At 58.0% G+C, this 18,657-nt stretch overlaps 1 protein-coding gene across 6 annotated transcripts in view; it reads right to left on the bottom strand.

Moving 5' to 3' along the window:
* NRTN (neurturin) overlaps positions 1–18,003 on the bottom strand; it is a 29,361-nt gene extending 11,358 nt beyond the window's left edge. For 3 of the 6 annotated variants that reach the window (XR_012635247.1, XR_012635245.1, XR_012635246.1), the window contains exons 1-2: positions 17,322–17,421; positions 19–289 (exon numbers count right to left, since the gene is read on the bottom strand). Coding sequence is in view for 3 of the 6 variants with exons in the window: in XM_074928094.1 (XP_074784195.1) it covers positions 19–262 (244 nt within the window). In the remaining 3 variants the exon portion in view is untranslated. Of the gene's footprint in view, positions 1–18; positions 290–17,321; positions 17,601–17,924 lie in introns of those variants that run through there. The other 3 variants (XM_074928094.1, XM_074928096.1, XM_074928095.1) reach the window with 3 other exon arrangements.
* Positions 18,004–18,657: the final 654 nt, after the last annotated feature.

The raw sequence follows: 18,657 nt of genomic DNA, 5'->3' as shown, positions 1-18,657 counted from the left end.
AGAGGCGCAGCAGCTTACACTGGGAGAGCAGCGAGCTGTGGCGTTGCAGGGCCCGTGGGGATCTCCGCAGAGCTGCCGGCGGCGAGGAGGAGGAGGAGGAGGAGGAGGAGGAGGAAGAGGAGGAGGATGCCCGTGAGGAAGACGGCGAGGAAGGCAAGGGGCTGTATTTCCGGCTTCCGTTGAACATGTCTCTACAAACTAAAATGGATAACATGGAACTGAGGAGCATCGATGCAATGGCTGCAAACTTCCATACCTTCATCTTAGAGCAAGTCAGAACATTGAAACTCTGCAAAACAGGCAAAACAAATATCCTTATTACGCGGCCTTCGCCCGTGGCCCCCTCTTCCCTCCCCCCATCCCCGTGGCTGACCATCTCCCGTGGCACCACCAGCATCCCCTTGGCTCCAACTCATCCCCTCCACCCTCCCGAGAGTGCTCCAGTGTTGCAATGGGGAAACTGAGGCACAGAGATACGGTACAGCCCACTGCAAAGGGGGAACTGGCCCTGGCAGGCGAGGGTGACTTGGGGCTGGTGGTGGCAATGGGGACAAGGCGGTGTCCTCAGCCAACCCACCCCCAGCAGCACGCAGCCTGCCTGGGCGGCTGGAGATCCACCTCCCCTCGCTCCAGCCAGGCTTCCTCACATCAGGGGCTGACACCCGTGGGCTGCTGTGAGTAAAGGATGGCAAACTTATGCCATGCCACCCTGTGACACCTCTTTGCCCAGCACAGCCCCTCCTTGGGACATGGCGAGCAGCAGACGGAGTCCCCGGCTCCATCGTCCCCTCCATCGCAGAGCCCCAGTGTGGTTTGATGTCCTCGGAGCCCTGTGAGTCTGCCCCTACCGTCCTCTCACCCAGACACTTAAATGGAGCCTGAATCCCTCCCCACCAGCCCAGCGACGCAGCAGCTCCAGCAAAACCAGACAAAATCAAGAAAACCTCAGGAAAAAAAATGAACGGGGCGACTGGACTGTCCCGGCGCGGCTGCAAGGCTTGTGGTGGGACTGGGCGCCTCGGCTGTGCAGATCATCTGGGGTTGCAGCCTAGGAGTTTCTCACAGCATAAAAAAATCCCCGCTGGCATTTCTCTCGCAGGAGAGTTGGGCCCTTACCTTACACCACTCCATTTTTTCCATTCAAGGCAGATTGGATCTGATGGGATTTTACAACTGACCCCGCAGCCGGGCAAGGCAGCGGGGAATTGGGTCCGTGCTCCTGTCAGTGGGCTGTCAGCCATTAAATCCCCATCAAAGACAGGCTCTGGAAAGCAGCACGGACTTGCAGCCGCCTCCTGGCCCCTTTTTTTATTTCAGCTCCTTGCAAACTCCAAACATTTCTCCTTTTTAAATAAATTTTCCATGGGGGGAAAAAAAAAAACAAAACGGAGAGAAGGAAAAAAAAAAGAAAAAACCCCAACCCCAGTTTAGCAATATTTGCCAAGCAGAATTTACCAGGGGAAAAAAAAAAATGTTTATTTTAAAAATGGAACTTGACAGGTTTGCTTTTACTGTTATTGTAGAAAACAACAAGAAGGGCTGTGAATGCTGCCTCATTGCCAGCAAGCCTTTATTTTACAGGATGCAGGTAATTGCACATTAACTAGAAGTAATTATATGCCCCGTAGGTTACAAGATAATTGTAGAACCCAGCCAGAGTCTAAATATTTTCAACTGGGCTATAAACAATGCCAAGCTAGAAAAAGAATAGTTTCGCCTTATAAGGAGGTAAGATCATGAAATCCCGCCAGGATACGAAGCGGCGGAGCTGGCCGAGACACCGCGCCGATAAGCACCGGCAGCGAAACGTGCGTTGGGTGGAGAGTTTGCAGGCGGCGGTGGGGAGCACCCGGAGGGGGACGGTGCTGGTCCCCTCCTGCTGCCGCTTCTCCTCCCGCAGAGCCAAGGTCGAGCCGGTCTCCCCGACCTGCTGGCGCGGGGAGGGTGATGGATGCCGCTGGGTGTGTTTGCATCTACATTCATCATCATAATTAGGTGCCTGGAGTTCAGACTTCTCCTCTGAGATAAGAGCAGGAGCAGGGAACAGGCACCGAGAACGCTCAACCGCCACCAAACGGTTCTTAGCAAGGTGGCAGGGAGATGGTGCTAAATGGTGAAGGACCGAGAAAATCGCAGTTTTTTCTTGGACAGCTTGTAAAATTCGGGGAATGAAGGACCCACGAAGAACAGCAGCCTCAGGTGAAGCAGCTGTGTGGGTTTCGGAGGTGGGGAAGGGACCCCGCTTGCGGTGACGTGTTGGTCGGCAGCGGTTGGCTGTCCAGGAGGACAACTTGCTTCTGGCAGCTGATGTTCAGGCATTTGGGGAGGTGATGGACAATCAGCAAGGGGGTCACACAGGGCCTAGAGCTCAGCCTTCATCGCCACCTCCCGAGCTGCTCCCCCATCCGCCCCCTTTGCCCTGCGCCGGGGAGGGAAGGGCTGCGACGGAGCAAGGCTGCGACACTCGAGCCGTCCACCTGAGGAAGGGCCTCTGCCTTATTGAGAGCCCATAAATTTTTAGGAGAGTGGTTTCAGCCTCACTGCACGTCCTGTGAAAAAGCCTCTTATTTCAGCAGCCAGTAATTTTCGCCCCCACCCACTCGCCAGTGACCTTTCAAAAGACTAAAATCCCAGCTCCAACGTGCAAAACAATAAAATAAAAATAAATAAATAAATAAATAAAATTCCAGGCTTTGCCTTTGGTTTCTCTTGCTTTAAAAAGCCACAGACCGCATGTGCCAACCTGCGGGGAAAGCTGAACTTTGGGGTGGGGGGAAAGGAAAACCACACACACGCACACAGGAATCACCGCCGTGACTCACCCGGGACGATGTTCGAGCTGCGCCCTCCCATCTGTCTGGTTTTCACGTATTTTAAACCCACTCCCAGCAATGATGAATAATCACAAGGGGTTTGACACGTGCTCCCCGGGACCCGCTGCCGCAGGCGTTGCTGCGGGGCTCTCCCGCCGCTCTGTTTAGACACGTGGGGTGCAGCCTCATCTCACATCCCCAGAACACCAAGGGCGCCCGCGCCCCGGGATGCACCCTGAGCTGCCTGGGGGTGGCGATTTGCACGCGAGCGTGCAAAGCATTTGCAAGGAGCTGAAATGAGTGAAGCCAGCAGCCAGCGAGACCCGAGAGAGCTCCAGTGTTGGGCATCTGTGGGGAGGGGGATTCATGGCCCACCCTCCACTCCTCACATGTTTGCAGGCAATGCCAGGCTGCTGTGACAAAGTTGCCTACGGCGATTGCTCAGCATCTGTTGGGACAAGTGTTCACAGAACCAGACTCATAGAATATGGTTTGGGTGGGAAGGGACCTTTAAAGCTCCTCTAGTCCAACCCCCTGCCATGAGCAGGGACATCTTCGACTCCAGCAGGCTGCTCAGAGCCCCGTCCAACCTGGCCTTGAGTGTTTCCAGGGATGGGGCATCGACCACCTCTCTGGGCAACCTGCTCCAGGGTTTCACCACCCTCAGCGTAAAAAATTCTTCCTCATATCTAGTCTGAGTATTGACTTGTCCAAGCCTTGCTCCTGCCGGCACAGCGAGCCTCCAGCAAGGAAACACCAGGATCCTCCCAGCCTGGACCACGCAGTGCCGGGCACGGCTGCTGCTGAGCCTTGCTGCTGCTGCTCTTTGCTCCTCACAGTCTCATCGCAGCTACTCCGCAATGCCAAGGTGCAGCCATCTCCCCGTGCTGCCAGCTCCGGGCTCGGCTCAGCAGGATGGATATCCCCCATTCCCAGGGCCAGGAGGCAGTCCTGCCACTCGGGGTACCCTGCCTGGCACCCACATCTAAAAATCGCCCGTTAAATCCACGCTGGGGTCTTGTCCCTCTTGCTTAAAGTAATTTTGGGAAAAGAAAAGCGCATTGCATGGGTGGGGATGGGCTGGGGGGGAAGGGGTTTGGCTGAAAGGCCAAAGGATGGCCTTGGATGGGGTTTGGCTGCAGGTGGCCAACATACCAGGCTGGGGGGGGGACAAGGCTGCTCCAGCTTTGCTCCCTCTTTCTGGAGGGGATGGAGGAACCCAGCAAACCTGGGGCTTTGGGATGCCACAGCAGCTGAAGGTGCAAAAATATGGCTGTGAGGGTGTGCCAAGGGACTGACGGGGAGCGCAGGGTGCAGGAGGCTCACAGAGAGGTGCAGTACCACCTGGGGACGCCTCCTCTGCCAGCACAAAAATCCTTCTTTTCACAAGGCAAACGGGCAGCCTGCTTGGCTCTTACCATGTGTCACCGGGAGCCAAAACCCATCGAGCCACCACGGCTTTACGAGTCACCCTCTGCCACGGGCTGTGCCCGTGCATTTACCCCAGAACAGACCCACTGCAGCCACCCCACCCGTGGCCCGTGGGTCTGTGCCCCAGGTTTGCTGGGAGGGGGCTTTTGGGCTGAGTCCTGGCAGGGTTTAGGCGCTTGCAGCTACATTACATCCCGGGGAGGGACCCAGGGATCCTCCCTGGCTTGATTAAAGGCCAAAGTTTGTGCTCAGCTTTTCTTCTGGAGGAAGCCCAAAAGCTCCCTATTTTCCTGCATTCTCCTGATAATCCATTAATGCGATCACAACCGTCTAGCCGCGCCGTGCCTGCTGCCAAGCAGGGAACTCAATCTTGCTGGAGAAGACCCTTCCCTGCCACACAGCCCCCACAGCAGCCCCCTTTCACAGGGGCCCAGCTCTAGAACTGCTCCAGCACAAAGCCTTTGCTCCGGCAGCCTCTTCTGCCATCACCTGCCCCACTCTCAACCCCACGGCAGCTGGCTCCTGCCGGGGCTCACTGCTTTCCAGGCAGAAGGAAAACTACTCCGTGCCCTGAAGAATCGGAAATATTAAGGAAAAACAAGAAGTAGCAGCACAGCCAACTCCCCATCGCTTAGTCTGGAGGGAGCAAGTTGATTATCTTGGCTCCCCCTGCCACTGCAGATCCTCCCCAAAACCCCTCTATGAGCTCCTCGTGCCTCTTGTCTTTCTTTCCAAAGGGGATCCAACAAATCCATGCTGCAGCCCTAAATAAACTTTTCCAAGGCTCGATTACCCTCACTGTTCGGCAAAAAAAAAGTCAAATCAATCGAGTCTCATTTCTAGTTGGCGTTTTCTTCACTTCAGCTCCCAAGTGTCAGCGTTTCTGCTGCCTTTTCCTGTAATCAAAAAGCAGCGACTCCTTCCCCGCAGATGCATTACCTTCGCTCACAAAAAACGGAGCATTTTGGGCTTCTTGGACTTCCCTTGGTTCTCACGCACTTGGTTTTTGTCAGAACTGTTTTTTTTTTTTCTAATCCATTTCCAATTTCTCAAGCAGATTCTTAGGGTTTGTTTCCAATATCCACTGACTCCTTAAAGCCTCAATCCCGGAGTCATGAGATGAGGGAGAAAAAAGAAGAGTTTTACTTTTTTTACCCTAAATCCTCCTTGCTGGAGCAGGGAGGAGGAGACGCGAAAACTTTCAGTCTCGACGCTTCAAAGCCCAGAAAGCAGAGAACCCAAAAGACATTATATTATAAGTGTGTCATAAATTTTCAGTCGATTCATGCTTCCGGGCATCGATTCACTATTTTCAAGCGCTCAGCCTCAGCCACGCCACAAGAATGGATGAGGCCACTGAGTGGCCGAGGTTTTTTTGGCAACACAAAACACTTGGAAAGACAAAGACCTTGATGGGACATCAGAGAGCGCTTCCACCTGCCACACACTGTTTATTTTAGTGCCTTAGATGGGAGCCAAGCTGCTTTGAAACCCCGGCTCCTCATGACTCACCCCACAGGAATTAAACAATTTCCATCCAGGCTCACGGTGAAGCAGCTCCAGGGGCTGCTGAAAAGCGGCTCCTCCAGCAGCAGCCTCCAGCTCAACGCCTGGTCCTGCTCGCAGGATGGTCGGCAGGTCCTGAAGGGTGGAGAGACCACCTGGGTAGACTTTCCCCCAAATTTATGGCAAGCTCCTGACCTGCTTTTATGGGAACTGACCCCCCTCAAAGAGCATCAGCGTGGCTGACACCCCCGAGCAGGGCGGATGCTGCGCTCAGGGTACTAGAGCCTACAGTGGGATGGCCAGTGCCCCAGGGTCAAACCAACCCCCAGATGGCAAAACTGGCCCCAAAATGGGGACCACTGAAAGGAAAAAAGCCCCAAACCCTGATCTGAGTTGAACTATTGGATTTTCCTGCTCTTTTGATGGTCAGTGGGTGCATAAAGGAGGGGGAAGAAAGACAATGTCCCCACCTCCAGCCCTGCTCCGGAGGTTGTTCCGAGGACATGGAGTGCCACCACCTCAGTGCAAACGTCCCCTTGGCTGGGGACACGGGGCAGTGGTGCTGGCATCCTCGCCAGCAGCTCCCCCGCCCCAGCACAGCCTCGTGCTTTGAATGCCAAAAGCGATGACGGCCATGGAGCGTCCCACAGCCCCGCAGCACTGGCTTGTCCCTGCGATGCCTTCCTCCCCTCCCCAGCCCTCCTCACTCCCCTGTAAGCAAAACCAGAGCCGAGCGCGGGACACATGGTTCTGCTTTGCCTAAGTGAAAACCAGCCCAACGCGAGAAACTCCAAAGCTCTTCCTGCAGCCTCAGCTTCCCCCGGTCCCCCCCCCCCCCCAAAAGGACCAACCACAAACGAGCCAGACCTTTGTCCCTGGGCTCCCCGCCACAGCCCAGCTCCTCTGGGAAAGCCTTTTGGGGCAACCGCCAAAGCCCCTCCTGGCTGCAGACGCTCGGCAGGGCCCCGGCAAGGAAAAGGCAGTGGCGGAGCCAGTCCTGGACCCACGGGATGGCTGAGAGGGAGAGGGGGCCACGGGTGGGTGGGGGGAGCATCAGTGTTCCCGGCAGCGCAGGGAGCCCCTCGACTGAACACGCCAGCCATCGGCAAGCTGCGCCGTTCCCACGCTGACATGACATTTACATTTGGGCTGAATTACGGCGGGTTTGGTTTACATCTCTCCAAACAGCTGGATAATAATAAAAAAAAACCCAAAAAACAACCCACAACCTCCTCATCGTGATAAAAATAATAAGAAAAATAAGTCTTCAGCAAGTCCGTGTGACAGAGCTGAAGGGTTTGCTAGGGGCACCTGAGGTGCCGCAGGCGATGCTGGGGGGTGATGGTCATGCTGAGCTCCAGCTCGAGGCTGGAGAAGGAAGATTTTGTGGCTTGGCCACAGCTGGGATGCTGCATCTCAACGTGAGCAGCAAGGTTGGGGCACAGCTTTCCAGCCCTGCTGAGCTGAGCCTGGGTAGTTGCCATCAGACGGAGCAGCCCCGCTCTTGGCCCCATCCATATTCCCACCATTTCCCTCATTTCAGACTTTGGGGAGCCAAATCAGTGCAAACGCAGCCAGGCTGAGCACCGGAGATGGCACCAGGAATTTCGGGCACATTAACCCATCCGTGCCATACGCACGGCCCCCATCCCTAGGCACCTCCGGTGATGTGCCTCTCCAAAGGGCATCACCTTCTCCCCATGGGCTGTGGGGCTGGGAGGGAGCAGGCACAGGACCCCCCGCAGCCCCCATGGTGTGGCCAGAGCCCTGTGCCAGGGAGATGCCCCATCCCATGTCCCACGGCACCGATAGGAACTGAGCAAACGCTGCCAGCGAGGGGGTTTGGGAGCTCTTCCAGGAGGGGATGGAGCACAGGGGAGGAAAATCCTGATTTGTGCCACGGCTGGGGGGCACCTTGAAAAGCCATTTTTGTGTGGCAGGGGACAGCATCTTGCTGCCCCGAGCTGGCTCGCACTGGCAGAAACCAAACTCACTGGGATGGAAAAACCCAGCGCCAGTGCCCTGTGCCACGTCTGGCACCGCTGCGGTGCCCCCAGCCCAGAAACCCCGGGGTCACGACCCGCTCGCCTCCCTCCCACCCCCCCAGCACAGGGCCGGCCCCGCTCAGACCCATTTTGGGGCTGGATCCCTCCACGGAGTCCTCGCGAGCCGGATGCCGGGATGGTGCCGGCCGATCTCACCGTCTCCCGTCCCTTCCGTGGGTTTTCTGCTTTCACCATCTGGCGCGTGCCCCGGCACGGCGTGGGGCTGCGGGGAGGCAGGCGGCCCTGCGGGACACATCCACACCCTGGGAGGCAGAGCCGGGGCCTTTGATTCCTTCCCCGGAGGTCCCGCGCGGAATTTCATGTCATTAATTAACAGGGGATACGCAGCAGGCACCCGGCGGGGAGGAATCCCACTGCAGACGTGGACCCGAGCGTGGCAGCGCGACGAATTCTGCCGCGGTGTCCTGCTGGGTCCCCGTGTTGGGATCAGCTCAGCCCTGGCTGGGCTTAGCTGATCCCTGGTGAGGGCAAATAAAGATGCTGCTTTCCCTCCAGCCCCAACTGCCCTCGTCTCCCACCCTGCCGCTCCTGTCCTTGCCGCTCTCTCCGTCGCTCACCGGGGCACGCCGGAGGCAGAAACGCAACTGCAATATAAATCAGCATTAAAAAAAAAAAAAAAAAAAAGCCGTTTAAATGCAGCACGACTCACTGCAGCGTTCACCCTGCCTGGCCAGCTCAGGGACACCCGGGTGGTGCCTGTGTGGAGGTCTGGGGGCACCTGGCTGAGACTTGCACACCCAACCTCCCTCACCCCCTACTTCTGTTAAAAAAAAAAAAAAAAAATCATTGACAACATCCCATTTTGGGAATCTCTATTCCTCTTCACAGCTAAAAACCAGCCAAAGTGTTTAAAAATCCCAGCTGGTTGGACATGGGTGGTGTGGTGCCCAGCTCATGGTTTCCAGCAGGCGCCGGTCCCCAGCCGTGTTCCCACTGACCCTGACAAGGTGTGATTGCTTCACCAAGGTCAGCGAGGCTACAGCAACCCAAAAACCTTTATAAGCTGATTCAGCCAGTTCTAAGCAGCAGCAAGAGCTGCCCTTTATAGTAAGAGATGAGTAAATGGAGATAAAATTACAATAAAACTCTTCAGGATGGTATTGCTCAGCGTGTCAGCTTGTGGCGTGACGCAAAAGAGTGCCGTAACAGGGAGCGAGGTGGGAATAAAAACTGAAAAAAAAAAAAAAAACCAACCCCAATGTTGCAGCCAGATCCCATTTGCTGAAGGGTAGAGAAAATAAAAATATATTGTTTGAAATCCCACCAAACCCAGGACAGTTTCTGCAGGAAATCAGGGATAACTCCATCCAGAAAAAAAAAAATAACCCACAAGCAAGATCCACCCCCTCCCAGTCCTGAGCACCCACGGGTGCTGGTGTGCTGGCTAACAGCAGCCAGCATGGCCCAGCGTGGTTTCTCCAGCCCAGAATTTCCCCCTCGTGCTGAAACCTGAAGTCTGAATGTCAATTAATTTCTTTTTTCAGAGTGACAAACCACCGCCCACCGCCCCCCCCCATGCACTAAATAATCGCACGATGCCAAAAAGGGGTGGTTTGTCGGAGGAAACTAATTACTGTGGCTTGTTTGAACAATCCCAGTGCCTCGGGAAATAGGGTTAAAAGCTTGAATTTTGGCAGTGAGACAGCGCCCAGGCCCCAGATGTGCTTTCCTCTGGGCCGGTTTCGACACTGCTGGTATCTGTGAGCTGCCACGGGTGTGCTGGGGGCAAAATCTCCTTTTTTTCCCGAGAAAGGAAAAGCCCTTGGTGCAAAAGGAGGGGAAAACATGACAGAGGCAGGAGGGCTGCCATAAAATCACCACCTCCTCCCACACAGCGGCTTTGCCCACTTTCACCCTCTCTGTTTTGTAGGGTTTTCCTTCTTTGCATATTTAGCTGGCGCTGTGGCACGCTCAGCCCTCCCAGATCCCCAGGGGATGTCACCGTGCTGCAGCGTGCCTCAGTTTCCCCTTTGCAAAAATGCCCTGGGAGCACAATGGCCCTTGAAGGACTGTGTGTATTATTTCCCCATTTTTCCAGAGCACCTGTGGGAGTAGAGTGGCCACTCTGGCTTTTCCACATGTCTCCGGTGGGCTGACATGGTCCCTTCAGCTCCCACCTTCATAATTCCCATTCTCATCCCCAGAGAAATAAATCCTGCCCAGAAGCAGCATCCCTGCAAGCAGGACAGGCTGAGCCTGAAACGAGCTGTGCTGGGGGCAGGACAGAGGAGTTACAGCCCCCAGGTGTCCTGTGAGGGATGAGCACCCATCTGTGTCCATCAACAGCACCCATCTGTGTCCATCAACGGCACCCATCCATGTCCATCAACAGCACCCATCCACACCCCCAACAGCACGCATCCGTGTCCATCAACAGCACCCATCCACGTCCATCAACAGCACCCATCTGTGTCCATCAACAGCACCCTTCCACGTCCATCAACAGCACGCATCTGTGTCCATCAACAGCACCCATCCACGTCCCTCAACAGCACCCATCCGTGTCCATCAACAGCACCCTTCCACGTCCATCAACAGCACGCATCTGTGTCCATCAACAGCACCCATCCACGTCCCTCAACAGCACCCATCCGTGTCCATCAACAGCACCCATCCACATCCATCAACAGCACCCTTCCACGTCCATCAACAGCACCCTTCCACGTCCATCAACAGCACGCATCCGTGTCCATCAACAGCACCCTTCCACGTCCATCAACAGCACCCATCCGTGTCCATCAACAGCACCCTTCCATGTCCATCAACAGCACCCTTCCACGTCCATCAACAGCACCCATCTGTGTCCATCAACAGCACCCTTCCACGTCCATCAACAGCACCCTTCCATGTCCATCAACAGCACCCTTCCACATCCATCAACAGCACCCATCCACATCCATCAACAGCACCCATCCGTGTCCATCAACAGCACCCTTCCATGTCCATCAACAGCACGCATCCGTGTCCATCAACAGCACCCTTCCACGTCCCTCAACAGCACCCATCCACGTCCCTCAACAGCACCCTTCCATGTCCATCAACAGCACCCTTCCACGTCTCTCAACAGCACCCATCCACGTCCCTCAACAGCACCCTTCCATGTCCATCAACAGCACCCTTCCACGTCCCTCAACAGCACCCTTCCATGTCCATCAACAGCACCCTTCCACGTCCCTCAACAGCACCCATCCACGTCCCTCAACAGCACCCATCCGTGTCCATCAACAGCACCCATCCACCCTGTCAACAGCAGCAGACCACGACGTGCAGGTGATGCTGATGCCACCTGCAGCCCAGCAAAGGGAACCCCGCCATTACCTTCGCTCCCCTTTTCCCTAATATATATTTAATTTCTTTTTGCACAGAAGGAGCCGGCTTGTCAAGGCGCCCGCCAGGGATTACAGCGCTTTGCTAAGGGCAGAGAGACCCGAGAGAGGTTTGCAAATCCAATTTGCACTAAACCCTTCCAGTGGGTTTTGGACGGTGCACAGACTAATATCCCATTAGCGTTTACTGTCCGACTCCAGCAGCAACCACCGACATATTGAACCACTTAGCGCTGCTCCAGAGCGAACAAATGAGAAATTCCTCCCAAGACAGCGACAGCAGTGCATTGGGAATGGAGATTTTGGGTGGAGGAAAGTCAAAACTGGGAGACGCTTGGGATAAAGGGGAGATGATAGGAACAGCTGGAGGGTCTCCAGAAGGCAGTAGGTCAGGGTCACCTGGATCTCTGCACGCGGAGATGCCGATACAGTGGCGCAGCATCCTGCAGACACAGATGTGTCCCCCAAGATTTCCTGGCACTGTGCAGAGAACCCCCCAGGGACCGGAGCCCTTCCACATGGAAGAGCCACGCAGCTTCCAAAAAAGCCAAGTTTTGTCCTCTGATCACACCTGGCTGCGGTGGCACTGCCCTTCCCGTCTGGCTGATGTCTCCCATGACTCCCGTTCAGATCCGAGCTTGGGGATAAGAGACTGGGATCATTTTCCTGCCCCCAGATGACAGCGAGTGCACTCTGTGCTGCCATAAACCGCTATCTGCAATCGGAGTGTGGCCACCCAAACTTGCCTGTGCTCCTGCAGAGGAGCCAGCACCATCAGGGAGGTAAGGGCAGGACATGGGGTGACACAGGCAGTGACAATCTGCCCCTTTTTCCCCCATTTTCCACCTTTCCCAGCCCAGATGCTGCAGTGGTACCTGCTGGCGCTGCTCAGAGCAACAGGAAATTAAAGAAAGCGCTGGTGGAAGGTAACGGCGCGGCGCAGCTGACGGAAGAGCTCCGACAAGAAGATGGATTGTGGTGCATCTCCTCTCCTGCTGCCTGCGGGAGCCGAGCCGGCAGCCCCAGCCAAGCCCTGCGCCCCGCCAGCAGCCCTGTCCTGGCAGGGAGCCCTGGGCTGGCACGCCGATGCCACCTCTCCTCCATCGCCCGCAGCCCACACAGCCTGTCCTGCTGCAGCTTCTGTGCCGGCGTTTGGTGACGGAAAAGATCTCAGATCTGCTCTTGGAGTCAAGTGGGGGCCAGACCTCCCTCTCCTCCCATCACCCCTCCGCAAGTGACGCTTTGCCAGGGCACAGCCGGACATCACCGCCCCTGCGTGTCCCTCTGTCTGTGCTTAGAGGGCTTGTGCCACCCAAATCCTGGCTGGATCCTTCCAGTCTCTCCTCTGCCCTCCCCCGAAGCGCCCTTGGGCTCTAAACAGGCACGGCCCCCACCCCGGTTCGGGGCAGTAGGGCGATGCTGCAGCACCCAGCCTGGCTCGGTGGAGCATCCCTGCCAGCGGCCGCCTCCGGCGTCCTCCTGCCACGTGTGTCGGCTCCGCTGCTGGCACCGTCCCTCCCAGACGGCTCCGTGGAGCTGTTAAGCCTCAAAAATGTGCTCTTAATAAGCCAGCACCACTTAACGAAGACAGCAGCTGCCCTATTAAATCAGGGGCGAGCCTTTCCTCGGGGACATCCTGGCGGGATGGGACTGGTGTCCCCGGGTGGGGATGCAGCACCTGCTCGAGGAGATGAAGATGTTTTGGTTTGTACCCAAGGTTTTGGCCAGTTTTGGTCCTCCTGTGTCACACAAGGGCACGGCATCCCTGCCTGTTGCAGGGAAGGCAGAAGAGAGGAAAAAGCCCAGGGAGAACCCAAAACATGGCTTCAGCACCTTGCTGGGACCATCCCCTGCTCATTCCTCCCAGCACGGCTCTGCTGGTTGCAGCCCAGAGCTGCTCAGGGACCACAACCCCTGGGATGGACTCCACGGGGATGTGGGATTTCGGGTCATTGGCACAGGGACAAGCTGACACTGCTCTGCTCCGGGAGCGCAGCACGAGGCTGCCCGGGGATCCGGCAGCAGGACTGGGGGCTCTGCCCCATTTTATGGTGCCAAAAGGTCCTCGGCCACCAGCTGCCTTCACCATGTCCAACAGCCCCGGTGTTTTATAGGGGAGGGTCAGGGAGCAACAACTGCCAGCAATAAATACACCCCGTGCTCTCAGCCAGCTCCGCCAGGCCACAGCCAAAACCAACATTATTAAAGGCAAAAAAGCCACCACAAGCCGTGCAGAAGCCCGTGGCCTGGTCAGTGATGTGAGTGCTCAGCGCTTTTGCAAACAGCTCTGCCATCACAAGCGAGACCCAGAGATGGCAAAGTCAGGGCAAAAAGTGGTTCTCACCCCAGGACTTGACCAAAATGTGTTTGTTGAGGCCCAGCTGTCCCCGGAGCTCCCGTGGCCTGGAGGCAGCAAGGGTGGTGGGCTGCCAGCCCTCCCCAGCCCCCGGTAATGGCTCTTTGCTCTATCCATCCCCCAAATCCTGGCCTATTTGCTTGATTTAAATAGTCTTTAAAAACCGGCATTCATTTGGTTCCTTCAGGGACGTGGTTTTCTCCCTGGGAAGGACTAGAGGTGGATTACAACTGCCTCACCCTTCTGCTGCAGCCTGGGAAAAAAAACAGGCCAAGATGATACTGAGGGTCTCCCTAAAGCCTGGAGCCCTGTTACAGCAACCCCCCAAGCCCAGACCCTGCTCACAAATTATTCCCTTCCTCAGCACCAGGCATCACCCAGGTGAGCTCACGGATGGGATTTATCACCCTGCCACACAACCAGGTCCCTGTGCTGCAAAAAAGCTGCTGAAATAGAGAAAAATTCAACTCCTGCCTTGGATTATTGCAGCCTAGGAGTGATGCTAAAGGAGGAACTTCCCTTCTTGGGACATCTCCTGCTGCACCAGGGCTGTCAGAGTGAGCGCTGCCTTCCCCCAGCGAGGGCCGGGCAGGGCTGCCCTGCCTCCCTCCCAGCAGCCACCAGCCACCCCCTTCTACCCTGGGTTTGGACAAAGTTCAAAGGAAACCTTTTCTGCTGGAAAAAAAAAAAAAAAAAAAAAAGCGGTTCCATCAAAATCAAAACACTTCATGAAAACCAGTGTTGAGGCAACTGACATTTCTTATTAGGGGACTGACATGCTGGCGACGTGGCCTTTGAACAGCTGCGGGAGGAAATGCTTTTTTGTCGTTGTTTGAGAACAACGCGGTGGCAAATAGATTGTTTCAATTTAGTTCTGTGGATGCTGAGTTACAAAGTGAGCCCGTTTCGGGTTTCGTGACGAAGAAGAAACGGGAACAAAACTGCTTGTGGCATTTCCCTTCCCAGGGTGATCGCAGAGGGGGTTCCTACTCTTGGGATGCTCCTTCACACGAGAGCATCTCTGCACTGTGCCTGGCACAACCAGGAGGGAGCAAGTTTGGGTTTCTCTTCCTCTCCTCCAAGCTTAATGGGGAAAGACTACTCCAAACTGGCCAAATCCCAGAAAAAAATGGGTTGGGGGGGATTTCTCCAGTCCAACCAGCTAATGGTGGAGCTGGAGCAGACGGCTCAGCCTGACCGAGGGGCCGGTCGCCCCATGGCTCCATCGCTGCGGCAGCACTCCAGGGGTGCCAAGTGATACCCGGCACGGTGGGAGCAGAGGGGTGGGAGCAGGGGCTGGTACCTGGGTCCTCACCCCCTCCCTACACACACTGAGCCCTGGGAGCTGCCGGAGCAGGATCACACTCTGCTGCCCTGGGCTTAGCAAGGGTCCTGGAAGTGGGATTGTGCACATGTGCTTTAGCTTAGACCAGCAATGAAATTGCCTGCGGCACCAGGGGAAAAACAAAACCACCCTACACCAGTAAAACACACACCAGTCCTGAGCTGTGCTACTGCACCTCCTACGCCGGGCACCCATACGGGGCCCCTGGACCCTCCCTGCTCTCAGCATCTCCCTCTCTGCTGAGGCCCAGCCCTGCTGGGTACCGTGAGATGCTCTGGAGGCAGGGCCTGACATCAACAGGCAGCTGCCAGCTCTTTGTGACGCCCCAAGTCCACCCCTGCATGGGCACGGCATGGCTCAGCATCACACAGGATGGGGCTCTCCTGGGTGGGCAGCTGCCTGCCCTTGTGCTGGGTGTCACCCCACCATGGCACCCTGTGCCCCGCGGGGACAGCCACCGCGATGCCTGCTCCGGCCACGCCACCCGCTGGCCCGTGTTTAGGGCCACAGGAGAGGTACCTCGACCTCAAAAGGTGAATCTTGCAAATCTCAGATCCTCTCTTGCGGTCCCCCGAAGGTGGAAATCAACCTTAAAAGCACACCGTGCAGTCTGGCATGGCTGCAGGAGAGGAGCCCAACGGCAGCCCTAGGAGGGGCCTTTCCCTGGGAGAGCGGGGCCAGGGCTGAGCCGAGAGCTGTGATTCACATCTGCACCGGGGGAGGGCACCCAGTGCAGCCCCAGCCAGGCCTGCTCCAGCCCCCAGCACCACCCACCCCTCCCTCTGCGCAGGCACCCAGGGGTGCCCACCTCCCAGGGAGAAGGGGCACCGGAGCGGTGCCAGGACCTCCCTGTCCCCCCTCCCCCAGGGCCACGTCCCAGCAGTCTGGACCAGCTCCTCTTATTTACAGCCCAGGGGCTGGATGCCACGAGGCCTGGAAGGTGCTGGGCTCTCCCCTTGCCCTCGCAAATCCTGCGGCTGTGCAGCCCGGGGGGAGCCTGGCCCTGGTGCCCATCCTGCACAGACTGATCGCAGAGTGGGGGGCACAGCCCGGCCTCCCCCGGGGTGCCTGCAGCCGGCAGCGGGATGCGCTGCACCTCCTCTGCTCCTTCCTCCAGGCAAGAGACGAGCTGGACCAGGAGGGAGTGAGCACTTCAAGATCCAGTGCTATTTAAAATTTTGAGATGTAGAAATAGGAAAGTCTCATTTCCCCGGCCCATCCCCGGACCTGCTGGGGCTGGAGGCGCGGGACGAGCCGCTGGTGGCTGTGGGGACGCTGGGGATGCTCCCGCCGAGGCACTGCCGCAGCCCAGCGCAAAGCTCAGGTGCAGCATCGCCAGCTCTGCTTTGTGACCTGGAGCCAGCACCGCAGTGGGGAGATTTGGGTCTGAACCAAAGGCCCAGTTAAAACCAGCAGCTAAAAAATCAAAACCAAGTCCTCAAGCCTCCTAAAGTCCTCCACAGAGAACCCCCCCTTCCCCGCCCGAGCGCTCTGCCCTGCGCCATGCAGCATCTCGGCCGCTTCTGCCATTAAACCCAGAGCGCCCACGAAGAGCAGAGTCCGAATTTGGGATCCACAGATGATCCTGGCTTCAGACCTGCGACTTCAGCACATATCCAGGACCCACACGCTGCCTCCGGCAGCCGTCAGTCCCTTCTCCCGCGGTGATAAACCGTGCCCTCGACCCCGCGCCTAATTGTGGATTGGCTCCCGAAGCAACGATGGGATTTAAATCAGTGCTGGCTACAAGCTACCATATATGTGCAATAAAGACATCTGAGGTCTAGGCTGTTTTTGTAAAGCCTCCGTACAGACCGCAGCAAGAGTGGGAAATTCCCTCCCTCGACGCCGGGGTGAAATTTGCCTCCCAGCCCCTGCAGAGCTCTGGATTTGGTTACCACGGCTCGGCGGCGGCCGAAACCTGGCGGCTGGAGCTGGGAGAAGGTGACGGGGTTGCAGATGCAGACAGAGCCCGGCCGTAGATCCTTCCGTTTCTTAAACTAATATTTAGACAGGACGCCTTTTCCCCCCCCTCCTGTGAACAAACTGCACCCTGAGCCGTCCTGAGCCGTGTTTGTGTTTCTGCGTGGCGGGACGGTCTCCAAGTATGAAGCAAACTCCTCCGGCGGCCGCAAAGGCCGCCCCGACCCCGGGCGGGAGGTGGGCGGCCGGGGGCCGGATCCCGGCTCTCCCCCCTCCTCGCATCCTCCGGGGAAGCCCAAAGGACCCGATTCTGCCCCGTTTGCGGGGCGGCAGCACCCGACCCCACCGCGCTCGGACGGGACGCGCGGCCCCAGGCGGGGGGGGGGGGGGCGGGCGGAATAAAAAGCGGCGAAGCCCGGAGCCGGGACCGGATCCCGCCGGGGGAAAGAGGCTCCGCCGGGATCCCCGGAGCCGCCCCCCCGGCCCCGCACCGCCGGTCGAGGGGCAGGATCCGTCCCGGGAGCGGGCAGGTGCCCGGGCCCCCCCGGGGCTTACCTGGACGCCGGGCCGGTGCGCAGCGCTCAGCGGCGGCTCCGCGCCGGGGCCGGGACACGCGTGGGGCCGGGGGCCGCCATGGGCGAGAGGCGGAGCGGCTCGGCGCGGGTCTGGCACGGCCGGGCTGGGCTCGGCACGGCGCGGCTGGAGCACGGCTCGGCTCGGCTCGGCTCGGCTCGGCGGGGGGGGCTCGGCCACCGCCTCCTCCCCGCGGCGGGGGGCGGGTTTGGAGCCGGCCGGTTCCCCCGCCCCGCCCGGTCCCGCCTCCGCCCGGTCCCGAGCTCCGGTGCCGCTGCCGGTCCCGGGCCCGCCCCGTCCCAGGCCCTCCCGGTGCCGGCCCCGCCGCCGCCCGCGGCTGCCCCGGAGGAGGCACCGGCCGCTTCTCGCAGCGGAGCCGACGGGGCCTGGCCCGGCCCCTCCCCGCCCCGCCCGGGGGCAGCCAGACCCCCCGCTCCTGCCCCGGACCCGCGGTGTCGCCCCCGGAGCCGGTGCCCGAGCCCCGGTCGCGGTGCCCACATCCCCCCTCCCGCCGCACGGTGGTACCCAGCCCCCGGCCGCCGGGCGCATCCCCGCCGCCTTCACCAAGGGCATCATTTAAGTCACCTCTGCAGCCGGTCCCAGCAGGGCGGGCTGTGGCTGTCAGCGGCTTTGCGGAGAAGTAATCTCTAGTTTTGCATCAGGGCTTTTCCCAGTCCGGCTTTGCAGCCCGAGGACACGCCGAGAGCACGGCACGATCTCCCCCCCGCCCCCCCCCCCAGACAGGGGACGGGCTGGGGCACGCGTGGAACGAGTTGTCTGGAGTCGAGGGGTGGTTTTGCGCTTTTCTGTGTCAGAACTAAATAGTTAGATCGGAGTCGCCCACCTTGCACCCGCGGTCGCCTCTCCCCGTGGCCGGTAAAGCCCGGCCCAGGCGGGGCGCAGACTTGAGCCGGGCTGCACGGCTCCCCAGCTCCCAGCCTCTCGGGACGAGTCACCCGCTTTGCCGGAGGTGCCTGAAGTCCTGATCAAAAAAAAAAAAAAAAAAGATGCCTTCAGGTAAACTGAAACTTTGTGGCTTACGTTGGTCAACGTTAAAAACCCCTGGAGCACATCACATCCCCCAAAAAGATTTTTATTATAGTAAGTTCTGCTTTATCGGTTAAAAACTGATGTTCTTCATGTGCAAAGTATTTTTCAGTTGTATCACTCCATCTCATCCCAAAGGTTTATTTTCTCTGGCAACTTCTCGGTTCGCAGAGGAGACAGGACCAGTTTGTTGCTGCCTGGAGGTGTTGGTCTTTCCCAGCCTTGAGGGATCCCCACAACCCGTCCTGGCCACGCAGGCTTGGACAGGGCT

Source organism: Athene noctua, chromosome 27 (genome assembly GCF_965140245.1).
Source record: "Athene noctua chromosome 27, bAthNoc1.hap1.1, whole genome shotgun sequence".
Taxonomy (NCBI): Eukaryota; Metazoa; Chordata; class Aves; order Strigiformes; family Strigidae; genus Athene; species Athene noctua.
This window is presented reverse-complemented; position numbering and strand designations above follow the sequence as displayed.